Here is a 13,494-nt window from a genome sequence, read left to right on the forward strand (position 1 = left end):
AGTCCCCCTTCCCCCCCTTCACATGCCATTTTTACTAAATCCACTTACAGTGAGTATGCTCCTGGCTTTCGTGGTTTGCTCCTCTTGAGACAGAGTTCCTTTAGCTAGTTTAAAGTGCCAGTTTCCAGGAGTTAGGAGATATCTCTGTTTCCATTGCTAGGGTTTATTTAGTCGACGGAAAGAGGACCCTGCTTTGCCCACACAGGTTCCTCTGCAGTACAATGAGCTGAAGGTGGCTCTGGAGAAGGAGAAAGCTCGCTGTGCAGAGCTAGAGGAAGCCCTCCAGAAGACCCGCATCGAGCTCCGGTCTGCCCGGGAGGAAGGTAGGGGTACTCTCTATGCCACATCTGTGGAAAAGGCAGAGGACCCATCTCAAGCAGATAGGTTGTACTAGTTTAGCATCTGTACTTACGGCCCAGAAGCTCTCAGTCCAGATGACCCAAGTCTGAAAAGTTCAAAGCGTCCTTGGCATTTCCCATTTGGTACAATGCGTGTTCCTTTGGTCTTGGGTCCTTGAAAGACAGCCCAGGGGCAGTCCACTTGGTTTTGGCCTCTTGGTGACCCAGCTAACCAGAAGGCATCGGACTGGTCTTTCTCCAGCTGCCCACCGGAAGGCCACAGACCATCCGCACCCATCTACGCCAGCCACCGCGAGGCAGCAGATTGCCATGTCTGCCATCGTGCGGTCACCTGAGCACCAGCCCAGTGCCATGAGCCTGCTTGCCCCACCATCCAGCCGCAGAAAGGAGTCATCAACTCCAGAGGGTACGTTCTCAAGGAACCACCGGGGTTTTGTTGAAAACTGTTTTTAATTGACTAAGAAAATGCAGACCTGTGGTAAAAGTGACAAGTAATAATACTAAGGATAAGAATACTCAAGAGTAAGAAGTCCATCTTCTTCCCCATCCCAATGCCAGTTCCCTTAGCCAGAGACCACCACTATATTCTTCCAGCAATAGTTCATGCATGTAAGCACACGTCATGTTATTCATGTATCTTATCTAATTATGTTTAAAGAGTATGAGAAAATAGGCATATTTTCCTCAGCCTTTTTTTCTGTTACAAATACCATAGCACACTATGCTGTACCCTGCTCTTTCTTTTCCTTAAAATATTAGAGTGTTTATAAATACATATGAATCAACTTCGTCCTTTGAGAGGGCTGCATGGTATTCACTGGTGTGGTTACATGGTTAACCTATGAAAGCAGATGCCTGTTGTCAGGCATTTAGGTTGCTTCCAGTCTCTCCTTACCAGGAGCACCCTGTAGTGAAATCCTGCACCTCTGTGGCTGCTACAGTCGTAGGATCAGTTCTTGCGAAACGACTCACTGCGTTAAAGATTATTTGCGTTTCGAGTTTTGGTAGTCTTCTACTTTATATTCTTACCAACAGCATAAGAAGTTTTCTTTGTGTTCTTAAAAGTACTCTGTTCACCTAGAGAGGAAAAAGACTTAAAAAAAAAAAAAAAAGGCCAGGTTGTGAGGGTGATCTGGCTGGGACATTGGTCACCCCAGTGATCACCAGGGTGGATTTGGCTGATCTGGCTAGCTAGGCAGGTGTCCCCTTCCTCCCACAGTGCTCTATGTGCACGCTTTATTAAAGGGGATGCCCTTCCCTGATAGAGGAGGGCTGGTCTTCTGTCAAGGGTCTATGAGTAGCTACGCTCCCCTGCTGGAACCTCCAAACAAGCTCTCAAGGTCCCTTTGTAGGAGAACATCAGGTGGTCAAGTTTCTAAGATTCCAGATACATCCAAATGAGACACTGTGTATGGCAGTCTGCCTTTAAGAAAAGAAAAGAAAAAAAAAAGGCCAAGGAAGGTGGTTTTGCAAGGTCTTAGGGGATTGTAGAGCGGAGCTGTGGGTTAGTGTTATAGCACCACAGTATAACTGATTTTAGTTGCAAATCTCGATGGCATTTTGGTGTGTCCATGGTTTTTCTTTGGTGATGATGTGCTCTTGTTTCCTATGTTTCCATAACACTTTGAATCAAAAGCTTTACCCTTAGAGTTATGGTGATGTGATGGTAACGCAAGGGGAAGAAAATTGTTTCCGACCGTAGTGTCCATTGACAGGGCTTCATAGAGCAGCAGCCTGAGAGCTTCCTCAGACCCCAGGCACCTCCTTCCCATGTGCCACATGTTCATGGTGTCAGAGTGCTTTCACGCCATTTATTCCTTACAACTTTCTGGTAAAGGATGGGAGGCAGTGTTCTGTGGAGAACCTGATTTGGATTCAGAAATTTGGTTTCTGAGCTTTTCTGTTCAAAGCTGTCTTTAATAAGGTCACTATGGAGAGGGAGGCCATAAAATGGGAGGGGGAGCAACCTAGTTCTTTTAAAGACTGGAATATAAATGTAAGAATTAGATTTTTAAGGCTTAAAAGGAGGTTATTCATGAAAGAACAGGACACAAAGGGAGAAATCTTCAGTTTATATATCTAATAACTAGAAATGTTGTAATTCAGAATTGATTTTGAAACTGAATTCTGAAAACTTCTACATACGAGAGTTCATCTGGAAAACAAAGCTTTGATGATTGATTAAAATATTTACAAACATTTAACTCAAAAGCATGTTTCTTTATGCCCACAAACATCTTTGCTATCATATAGCCTATCTTATGCCAGTAATACATTCTTTAAAAATACTCAATTTCCAATAACTGGATAATGGAGATTTTAACTTGATTCATATAAATCTAGATGGATCTGTTCGTGTTAAGATAGTTTCATAGTCTACCTAATCCACTGTAATGTTTTTTTAGCAGCTTTATTGAGATGAATTAACACACCATACAGTTCACACTTTTGAAGCATATGATGTTTTTTATCAAGTGCACAAGCTTGTACAGTCATCATATTGTAATGTTGACATTTTTGGCCTCAACCTTCCCTCTCCTTTATAGCACCCTCCTGGTTAGCAGACCCTCTGCATTCTCCCCTCTGCCCTGACCTCTGGCAGCCACTAAGCCAAATAGATTTGCTATTCTAGACATTTCATATAAATGAAATCATATCATCTTTTTTTTTGTATCTGGCTTTCATTGAGCATAATGCTTTTGAGATTCACCCATGTTGTAGCATTTATTAGTTCTTCACCTTTTCTGGTTGAGTTATATTCTGTTGTATGATAGCACATCTTGTCATTTAATCCACTAGTAATCATTTGGGTTGTTTCCACTTTTAGGCCATTATAAATAATGTTGCTGTGAACATTGTATGTCGTGGCTATGTATGTTTCCAGTTCTCTTGGGGATATACCTAGGAATGGAATCGCCGGGTAACCCTAAATTTAACTTTTCGAGGGACTGCCAAACTGTCTTCCAGAGTGGAGTGGCTATATCATTTGACATTCCCATCAGCAGTGTATGAGGGTTCTAATTTCTCCACATCTTCACCAACACTTGTTTCCTTCACTAGATGTCCTAGTGGGTGTGAAGTAGAATCTCATTGTGCTTTTGATTTGTGTTTTTCTAATAACTAATAATGTTGACCATCTTTTCATGTGCTTTTCGGTCATTTATTTATTTTCTTTGGAGAGATGTCTAGTCAGATCCTTTGCCTATTTTAAAGTTGGGTTATTTGTCTTTTTATTACTGAGTTGTAAGAGCTTTTTATATATCCTAGCAACAAGTCCTTTGTCAGAGATATGATTTATAAATATTCTTTCCCATTCTGTTTTTTTTTTTTTTTTTTTTTTTTTTACTTTCTTGATGGAACTATTTGTAGCACCTAATGATTTTTTTAAAAAAATTTTCCTTCAGAATTCAGTCGGCGTCTTAAGGAGCGCATGCACCACAATATTCCTCACCGATTTAATGTAGGATTGAACATGCGAGCCACAAAGTGTGCTGTGTGTCTGGATACTGTGCACTTTGGGCGCCAGGCATCCAAATGTCTTGGTAAGAGCAGTTGTGCATTTGCAGTGGGCACTTGCATGTCTCTACCTAAACAGATCTATCTGATGGGGGTGGGTTGTTTTTTTTTTTCTTTTTTCAAGATTTATTTATTTATGTTACAGCAGGAATGGGAGGGGTAGAAAGAGAGGGAGAGACAATTTTAAGCAATGTCTGCACTGAGCAGAGAGCCCGATGCAGGCAGGACTTGATCTCACAACCCTGAGATCTCAACCTGAGCTGAAACCAAGAGTTGGATACTCAACCAACTGTGCTACCCAGGCACCCCTGTTTTTTTTTTTTAATTTTTTCATCCTATAGTACATTCATTTTCAAGCTTTCAGTTTCAGTGGGAGGCCTCTATTTTTCCCCTGTTAAAGGAATGAGCTTATCCATGTTTCCAGCTCATGTCTCCCCCTCCCTTTGCAAAATGCCTGTGCTTTGCTGATTTCTAAGCTCCCTTCCTCCCCCCTCCCTTTTTTGCCAGGTTGCTCTCTCCCTACTTTTAGGCTGTGTGCTGGCTCCAACTGAACTGTGCAAACAGGTCCCTTACACACTTGTTTGTAGCAGCTTGGGGAGAATCCAGGAACATTGTGTTGAGAGCACTTGGCTCTCTGTAGGGGCCTGGCTTCTGGGAAAGCTTAGGGATTCCCCAGGTGATGGGGCCTGGCTGGGGCTTGGCTGGCAGAGGAAATAACGGGCCAGGGTCAGCCAAGGTGTTTTCAGCTTGTTCGCTGCTTTTCCCCAGAATGTCAGGTGATGTGTCATCCCAAGTGCTCCACGTGCTTGCCAGCCACCTGTGGCCTGCCAGCCGAGTATGCCACACACTTCACTGAGGCCTTCTGTCGTGACAAAATGAACTCACCGGGCTTCAGACCAAGGAGCCCAGCAGCGGCTTACACCTGGAAGGGTGGATGAAAGTGCCCAGGTATTGTGGCAGGGTGCCTTGGGCTGGGTGCCAGGTGCTGGTGAAGGCGCCACCCCTGAAATATGCCACCCTGGAATAAGGGTTATTTTGAGCCAAAGGGACTTGACAAACAGCAGATCTCAGAAGGACACTCTGACCTCCTCTTTCTCTTCTAAAAGTAGGAGATAAAAGCAGCCTTCCCTTATCCAGGAGGAAAGAAATATTATCACCAGAGACAGGGAGTCAAGGCCTGCAGAGAGAACTCTTTGCAAAGAAACCTTGTTAAAGTAACCCCTTATCTTCTTTCCACCTCCCCACGACATGTTCGTTGCCTTTTCATAATCACTAGTCTTTGTTGAAGCCAGTGTACCAACACTTAGGTCTGTCCACTTTCTGGGCCTTTATTGTCTGGTGGAGACACCCAGATATATGTAAAATAAAATGTGTACGCCGTCCTTCTGTTGCTCTGTCTGCCACCAGTGGAATTCCTGGGCCAGCCACAGGCCCTCCAAGGGTAGAAGGGAGCTTTGCCGCCCCTGACACGAAGGCCCCCCGACTGCTTCCGTTCCCCAGGATGCTTTCTAGAGAAGCATCTCGGCTATGGTCCCCCCTCCTCCTCCCTGAGGATCTTCCAGCTCCATAGCCTCGTTCTTGTTCATCCCTATTTCCCCAGGAATAACAAACGAGGACAGCAAGGTTGGGACAGGAAGTACATTGTCCTGGAGGGATCCAAAGTCCTCATTTATGACAATGAAGCCAGAGAAGGTAAATTAATAATTCAGGGGGATGTTTCTGTGCACGTGGTTGACCCAGGTCTCCCAGTCTTGGCGTGAAGGCTTTGGTTTTTCAGACTGCGTTGCGAGCCTTCTACGATTTTCCATTTTTGAAAATTCAAAGCCAAATGACTTCGCTAAAGGTTATTGGTACGATACTCACGTCTATAGGTCTCCCCTCTGAAGAACCTGCAGGGTGCTGCCCTGAAGAGTCTACCTGCTAATACACCTTCAGAGAACTTCTGCCTCAGTCAACTAACCCATAAATCCGCATCGGCATCAGAAATTTGACTGTGCTACTCATCTGACACACTTTATTTTGTTTTTATCTTCCCTCTCCGCCTTCTCTGCACACCTTTTTCCCTCCTCTGTTCTCGTGCGCCTCTCTTTCCACGCATACTCTGTCTCTCTTGCCCTGTCTCTGTCTCTGTCTCTCTCTTTTCTTCTTTCCTTCCGTTGTTCTTTGTTCCTGTTCTTTTGGTTTTCTTTCTGCCCTTCCTCTTTGCACCAAGCTGGACAGAGGCCGGTGGAAGAATTTGAGCTGTGCCTTCCCGACGGGGATGTATCTATTCATGGCGCCGTTGGTGCTTCTGAGCTTGCAAATACAGCCAAAGCAGGTGAGGGGGAGTGGGAGAGCCCACCCCAGGGGCACGCCAGACTTGGTAAATCAGCTGGGGTGGAAGGGGCCACTGTCCCCGGCTCCCCCGTCATAGGGGGCTGGCAGGGGCGGCGGGGGTAGCAGATCACTGACACCTCCAGCCATCCCCCCCCCCCCCCGCGTGGGAGTGAAAGAAAGCCACAGCCAACCCCTGCTCTCTGTCCGATGCCCTAGATGTCCCTTACGTGCTGAAGATGGAGTCTCACCCACACACCACCTGCTGGCCTGGGAGAACACTCTATTTGCTGGCTCCCAGCTTCCCTGACAAACAGCGCTGGGTTACCGCCTTAGAGTCCGTTGTCGCAGGTGGGAGAGTTTCTAGGGAAAAAGCAGAAGCCGATGCTGTGAGTATGAAGACGGGCACTGGAGCTTGTCTTTGTTAAGTGGGCTGACGTGGGAGCTGACCAGAGTGGTGGGAGCCCTGTTGCTGCCTCCCCAAGGAGCATTGGCCTGGCACTGTCATGACGGGGACTCTTGTGTGACCAAGACACGGGCTCTTCACTGGCTTGTCTGGCGTCACAAGCCCTCCCTCTGCAGCACTTTAGCGTGGGGGTGTCAGCGCCGTTAGCCAGCTCTTGGTCATGGCAGCAAACGTACTCGTAAGGAGATCCTCTCTCTTGTTTACCCTGATGAGTTTATTTGAAGACTTGAGTTGCAACACTTGGCCATGAAGCAGCACAAAAGTCTGCCGAAACCATGCCAACTCAGGGAAAGCTTTTCATAACCTTCTCCGTAGCTTCCACATGATCTGCTCTTCTGTAGGCAGGTTCAGGATCCTACTTATCCTTAAGACGTTAGAGTCGTAGGTGTGCCTTGATTGGCATCACTCCTCCTGGAAAGTTCCAGGATATAAACAGGGCTCCTTGCTCATTGGCACTTTCTCAACCAAAGGCCAAACACCAGGCTCCTAGTAAACACGTTCAGTGTTTGCAATGGCCAACTTCTTACGCATGAGCCTCCTGAGAGGAGCTTGACTCACCGGGTGGACCTGTTTTGATGATTTGTTGTGTTGTTACCTGTATGAGCCTTTTATTGAAATCCACATTAATATGTGTACAATAGGACTGTGACTGTATTTCCTACGAGTTTCTGTCTGCGTGGGTTCAGGTAAAGAGATTCAGAAGCTGCTTCACTGCTGACACCGTGCTTTGTACTTTTGCTGCAGCCTGGAGGGGAAGGAACCTTCCATGTGGCTTATTAACCCTCTGCAGGTGAAATCCCTTTAGCGTCAGTTTATTTCCCAGCACAGAAAATCTCTCAGTGTCTACTTGCTCATTTATTTCTGCGTCCAAGCTGAACTATAACTCTGATGCTAATTAACAACTGCCCTGGAGATACCAGTAGCATTCATGTTTGGCCTTTTGAGCTCAGATCAAAACACGGGGCAAGCCAAGAGCAAATGTATGTTTCTGGCATTTTCAGGAGTAACCTTCCTTTCTTCCTGGCACCAAACTTCTCCCTGTTCTTGCTTTTGTCTCTCTGGATGGTTTGATCGTGAACACTTCAATCTTACTGTGTCCTTTTCTTTCTTTTCTTTTCTCTTTTCTTTTCTTTTCTTTTCTTTCTTTTCTTTTTTTCTTTTTCTTTTTCATTTTCTTTTTCTTCTTTTTCTTCTTTTTCTTTTGTTTTTTTTGTCCCAATATGTAAAGAAATTGCTTGGAAACTCCCTGCTGAAACTGGAAGGTGATGACCGTCTAGACATGAACTGCACACTGCCCTTCAGCGACCAGGTAATGCTATTCTCTGGACACTGGCTGTGGCCCCCTGCAGCCACGAGAGAAGGGGCTCTTGCTTTTACTCTTTGAGTTTGTCATGAAGATGTGATTATGGTTCCGTCACCTGTGGATCTGTACTTGCAGGTGGTGCTGGTGGGCACTGAGGAAGGGCTCTACGCGCTGAATGTCCTGAAAAACTCTCTCACCCATGTCCCAGGAATTGGAGCGGTCTTCCAAATTTATATCATCAAGGACCTGGAGAAGCTCCTCATGATAGCAGGTGGTAGACCAAGGATGTGGTGCTCTTTTTTCACTGTCAAGGGAGATGATTTGAGAGTCGAGTGTCATGCTTGTGAAACAGAAAGGCAGGCCCTCCTGGTGGCAGATGGGAGCCAAAGCAACTCTTTCCCTTGGGTTCCTGTCGCTGCCCAAGCTGACAGCGCTCTCTGCACACATCCATTCCCTGGTGGTCTGCATAGCACAGTCTGACCCCCAAAGAACACTTCACCGTCATGCCAAGTGAAGAGTCGTGAGCCCCAGAGTCTCATTAACATCAGACCCTTTGATGCCAACGTCATGGTGACGTCAGCGCCACTGCGGGCTGTGACCTGAGAGCTTGCTTGCTGTTAGCACATTGCCTCTTATTTCTGTGACCTCTCGGAGACCCTTTGTTCACCACTTTAAGTGGCAAGTTTAACATCTTGCCATATTTTTACTCTCTTCCTATACAAACGCATATGCACACACACTAAGTTTTGAACCATCTGAGAGTCCCTTGCAGGGACTTTTATGACCCCAAATTCTTTAGCATATTACCTGACAACAAGAGCGTTCTCTTACACAACCACGGCAAAGAAATGTTTTCTCTCTTTATAGGCTGTCTTTTTTTTTTTTTTTTTTAAGAGAAAACAGTAATTTGTTGGCTCAGTGTTCAAAAATATCCACAGCCAGGTCTTGTTTCATGTGTGGCTGGATGGAGCTGGGGGCTGAAATAATAGTCAGGAACTGGCCTTTCATGGTCTCTTTAACTCTCCCTCTCTTTGCCTCTTTTTTTCTTTCTGCTTTGCTTGCCTCCTTTCCTGTTCTTCCTTTCTTTCTTTCCTCTCCATCCCCACCTCCCTCCCTTCTTTCTTCACTTTAATCTTTAGAGTAGTTTTAGGTTCACAGCAAAATCAAATGGAAAGGGCAGAGAGTTCCCGTATGTCCCTTGTCCCCACTGTCAATACCCCCGCCAGAGGGGGACATTTGACAGGACTGATGAACCTGCAGTGACGCATCATCACCCAGGGGCCATGGTTTCCATTAAAGTTCACCCGTGGTGTCGTCCATTCTGTGTGTTTGGATGAACTTGTAATGGCATGGATCCGCCATTGGAGTATCACACCAGTTTCACATGGCACAGCTTTTGAATTCTTAATACTTGCTGTAATGCACTAGTCTGATACACTGCCTATAGTCAGATTTTACCTGTGGCTCCATAATGTCCTTTCTAGGATTCCTCCCCAATTCGTGATCCTGTTCCATTAGTCTCCTGTAATATGAAATGGATCCTCAGCCTTTCTTTTGTCCTCCATGACATTGACCTATTGGAATAGTCCAAGCCTGTTGTTTTATAAATGTGTCCTTGGTGTTCTTAACCCATCCTCATCTTTACTTTGGTGGGGAACATGTTTAAAAGACCAGTTCATGTTCTCTGGTTTTATGTCTGCAGGATTTTTTTTTTTTTCATTCTGGAATCTTGACCAAGAAGCCAGATGTTTTTCACTGTAGTTCTAAAACTTGGACCTGAACTGTGCACATAGGAATCTATGGAAAACTGTTCGTCTGCATGGCCTTACATGGCTCTTTGTGAAGAGAAATAGGATTGCCATCCTGCACCTTTGCTTCCCTGCCTCACACTGACCATGAGGCTCTTCCTTTCCCCTCAGGAGAAGAGCGGGCTCTGTGTCTCATTGACGTGAAGAAAGTTAAGCAGTCCCTAGCACAGGCTCACCTTCCTGCCCAGCCTGACATCTCACCCAACATTTTCGAAGCCGTGAAGGGCTGCCACTTGTTTGCTGCTGGCAAGGTAAGGTCTCCTCAGGGCCTCAGCGGGTGGAATGTTCTTGAAATCAGCTCTGCCCTCCTTCAACAGGGCTTATTGATTTAACCTTGAAACTTGGATGTCCTTTGGGTTAAATTTCTGTTGCTTCCTTTAGGCACAGGAAATAATTTATGTAGCCATGAAATTTGCATGGGCTTTTGGTCTAGAGGAAACATCAGAGAGTAAAATGAGAATAAAATTAGCAAAACTGAAAGGATGATCCATGGTTTTAAAAAAGTGTGTATGCGTGAGTTTGCATGTGAGTGTATATGATGGAGTCTTTTTTTTTTTTTAAAGTAGGATCCACACCCAGCATGGAGCCCAACATGGGGCTTGAACTCATGACCCCTGAGACCTGAGTTGAGATCAAGAGACGCATGCTTAACTGACTGAGCCCCACAAAAGCCCCTAGTCTTTTTTTTTTTTAATCTAACATGGAACCAAACTAGGAATAAAGTTATATTACTAAAAATTTACAAATTCTGATTTATGAAATTTATATAATATAAAGTCAGTTCCTGACTTTATAACTAATAGCATACTGATTTTGGCAAGTAAATACATTTGCTTGCCTGCTTTAAGGAAACCTTTAGAGTATTTATGAATGCATGCACATGAACATATATAACTAATGAAATCTGAATCAAGCATCTGTAGACTCCCTGAGGCTACTGGAGTTCTCCCAAACCACTGCCTTTCCCTTCTCAGAAGACTGCTCACTGGGTATTTGCCATTTAGTCACTTGGTCAGGGTTTACCTAGTGCATCCTGTGTACTTGACCAAGCCTTCACAGGAGATCCGCACTGAGGGATGGAGGACCAGTGCAGGGAGGGCTGCTGTGGGCCGCAGGAACCTCCTGAGGGGACCTTGACCGTGGCCTTGGCCACTGTTCTTGAGGACTTTTGGTTTCTGAAATACTCTGGCCATGGGGCTGCTGGGATTCTTTTCTTAGTCACTTACACAATGGTTGGGATTAACTGTGGCAACAATAAAAAGAAGACAGAGTATAAAGGAAGAGGATACTGGCCTGGAAAGGTATGAATTTGCAAAGGTTTCTCAGAGGAGGTGAATCTTCAGGGACTAATGAAGGACATTGCAGATTTCCAGATAGGGACCCAGGATTTCCAGATAAGGATCCAGCAAGGAATGCTGTACCTTTTCAGTTTTATCAATTCTTTTTTTTTTTAAGGTTTTTTTTATTTATTCATGAGAGACATACACAGAGAGGCAGAAATACAGGGAGAGGGAGAAGCAGGCTCCCTATGGGGAGCCTGATGTGGGACTAGATCCCAGATCCCAGGATCAGGCCCTGAGCTGAAGGCAGACATTCAACCACTGAGCTACCCAGGTGTCCCTCAATTCTTCTTTTTGAAGAGAACATTTCTTTTTTTTTTTTCTCTCTCCTTTTTTCCTGCTTTTGTTCTTTGTTGTATATTCTCTTTTAGCTGCTGCATGTTTTTATCTCTAATATTACCCATGTTGGATCTCTTATTTGTCTTACTTTCATCAGTGTTAAACTGATTTTACTCATCTTTACAAGGGAGCAGCTTTGGGCTGTTTCTTGCTATGATAGTTATCTTACTTATTAAGATTTGCATTTTCCTTAATTTTTGTTTTTCCTTCCTTTGGTTTCTCTGGCTTTCTTCCATTGTTCTCTTTTTTTTTTTAATTATAAATTAATTTTTATTGGTGTTCAATTTACCAACATACAGAATAACACCCAGTGCTCATCCCGTCAAGTGTCCCCCTCCGTGCCCGTCACCCATGCACCCCCACCCCCCGCCCTCCTCCCCTTCCACCACCCCTAGTTCATTTCCCAGAGTTAGAAGTCTTTATGTTCTGTGTCTCTTTCTGATATCTCCCACACATTTCTTCTCCCTTCCCTTATATTCCCCTTCACTATTATTCATATTCCCCAAATGAGTGAGAACATACACTGTTTGTCCTTCTCCGATTGACTTACTTCACTCAGCATAATACCCTCCAGTTCCATCCACGTTGAAGCAAATGGTGGGTATTTGTTGTTTCTAATGGCTGAGTAATATTCCATTGTATACATAAACCACATTGTTCTCTTTCTAATCTCTTGTTTAGCTAATTAATTTTCAGGCTGTTTTTCCGAAGATAAGCATTTTAAGGCTATACAGTTTCCCTCTAACTACAATTTAGTCACATCCTGTAAATTTTTATCATTCCACAGATTTTTAAATTTCTTTTTTATTTATTTATTTTTTATTTATTTATGATAGTCATACAGAGAGAGAGAGAAGCAGAGACATAGGCAGAGGGAGAAGCAGGCTCCATGCACCGGGAGCCCGACGTGGGATTCGATCCCGGGTCTCCAGGATCGCGCCCTGGGCCAAAGGCAGGCGCCAAACCGCTGCGCCACCCAGGGATCCCGATTTTTAAATTTCTTATGATTTCCTTGAATGATAAGTTACTTAGAAATGGGCATTATACAATGTTGGAAATACGAAAAACTAGGCACATTATAAAATCCCAACACATGATTACAGAAACATTCCCAGACTCACTACCCACCCCAAGAACTAGAACATTACTAAAACTTTCCATATCCTGTGTATCTCTTCCTCTCTCATCCCATCTTACCCCACCCACCCTGCCAACCACTGACCTTGTCAGCACTGATTTGAGAAGCATATTTTCGCCCTTGATGAAATGACAAAGACCTGGTACTGGGAGGTGAAATTAGAGTGGTTCGACTATTCTAGAAAAAGAACTCTACATACACAAATCTTAGCTAAGAGCTTTTCTCTTTGAACCACAACCCCTAAATTCTTGGGGTAATGTCTCCTGCCTTCCTCCTCCCTCTGGGTAAGATCATCCAAAGACCCGATCTCTACAGAAGGTGCACACGTACCAAATGTGTGTGGTGTCAGGTGATTTCCAGAGGTCTTTGCGAGGTTTTTGTTAAGTCAGTGGTTCTTATCTAGGGGCAGTTCTATCCCATGGGGGACACTGGGCAGTGTCTGGAGACATTTTTGGTCATCACAGCTGGTGGCAGTGCCATTGGCATCTAGAGGGTAGAGCATAGGGTTGCTGCTAAACATCCTACAATGCACAGACCAGCCTCCTGCCACAGAATTATCTGGGCTAGTGTCAGTAGTGCTAAGGTGGAGAGACCCTGCTCTAAATTGGTTTTGTGTTCCCAGTTTTGCTATGGAGCCAGTATACACACTAGTGACCCTCTTTTTCTTTCTTTCTGTTTCCCTGGTTGCCTTTCAGATTGAGAATGGGCTTTGCATTTGTGCAGCCATGCCCAGCAAAGTTGTCATTCTCCGCTACAACGAAAACCTCAGCAAGTATTGCATTCGGAAAGTAAGTCCTGGGCCTCATGCATCCTGCCGTCCCCACCACCTGGCGTGGGAAGTGTGCCCTCTCAGAGAACAGTGTGTGCCAGGGTGACCTCCAGAGAGACAGACGGGCAGACACACCCTTCCTT

At 44.9% G+C, this 13,494-nt stretch overlaps 1 protein-coding gene across 1 annotated transcript in view; it reads left to right on the forward strand.

Moving 5' to 3' along the window:
• CIT (citron rho-interacting serine/threonine kinase) overlaps positions 1-13,494 on the forward strand; it is a 164,051-nt gene that overhangs the window by 137,734 nt on the left and 12,823 nt on the right. The window contains 12 exon segments of the mRNA XM_055322904.1: positions 161-323; positions 601-765; positions 3,764-3,901; positions 4,644-4,763; positions 4,766-4,823; positions 5,476-5,567; positions 6,088-6,192; positions 6,408-6,577; positions 7,883-7,963; positions 8,093-8,228; positions 9,877-10,016; positions 13,278-13,370. Of these exon segments, the coding sequence (XP_055178879.1) occupies positions 161-323; positions 601-765; positions 3,764-3,901; positions 4,644-4,763; positions 4,766-4,823; positions 5,476-5,567; positions 6,088-6,192; positions 6,408-6,577; positions 7,883-7,963; positions 8,093-8,228; positions 9,877-10,016; positions 13,278-13,370 (1,461 nt within the window).

Source organism: Nyctereutes procyonoides, unplaced genomic scaffold (assembly GCF_905146905.1).
Source record: "Nyctereutes procyonoides isolate TBG_1078 unplaced genomic scaffold, NYPRO_anot_genome, whole genome shotgun sequence".
In the NCBI taxonomy this organism is placed as follows: Eukaryota; Metazoa; Chordata; class Mammalia; order Carnivora; family Canidae; genus Nyctereutes; species Nyctereutes procyonoides.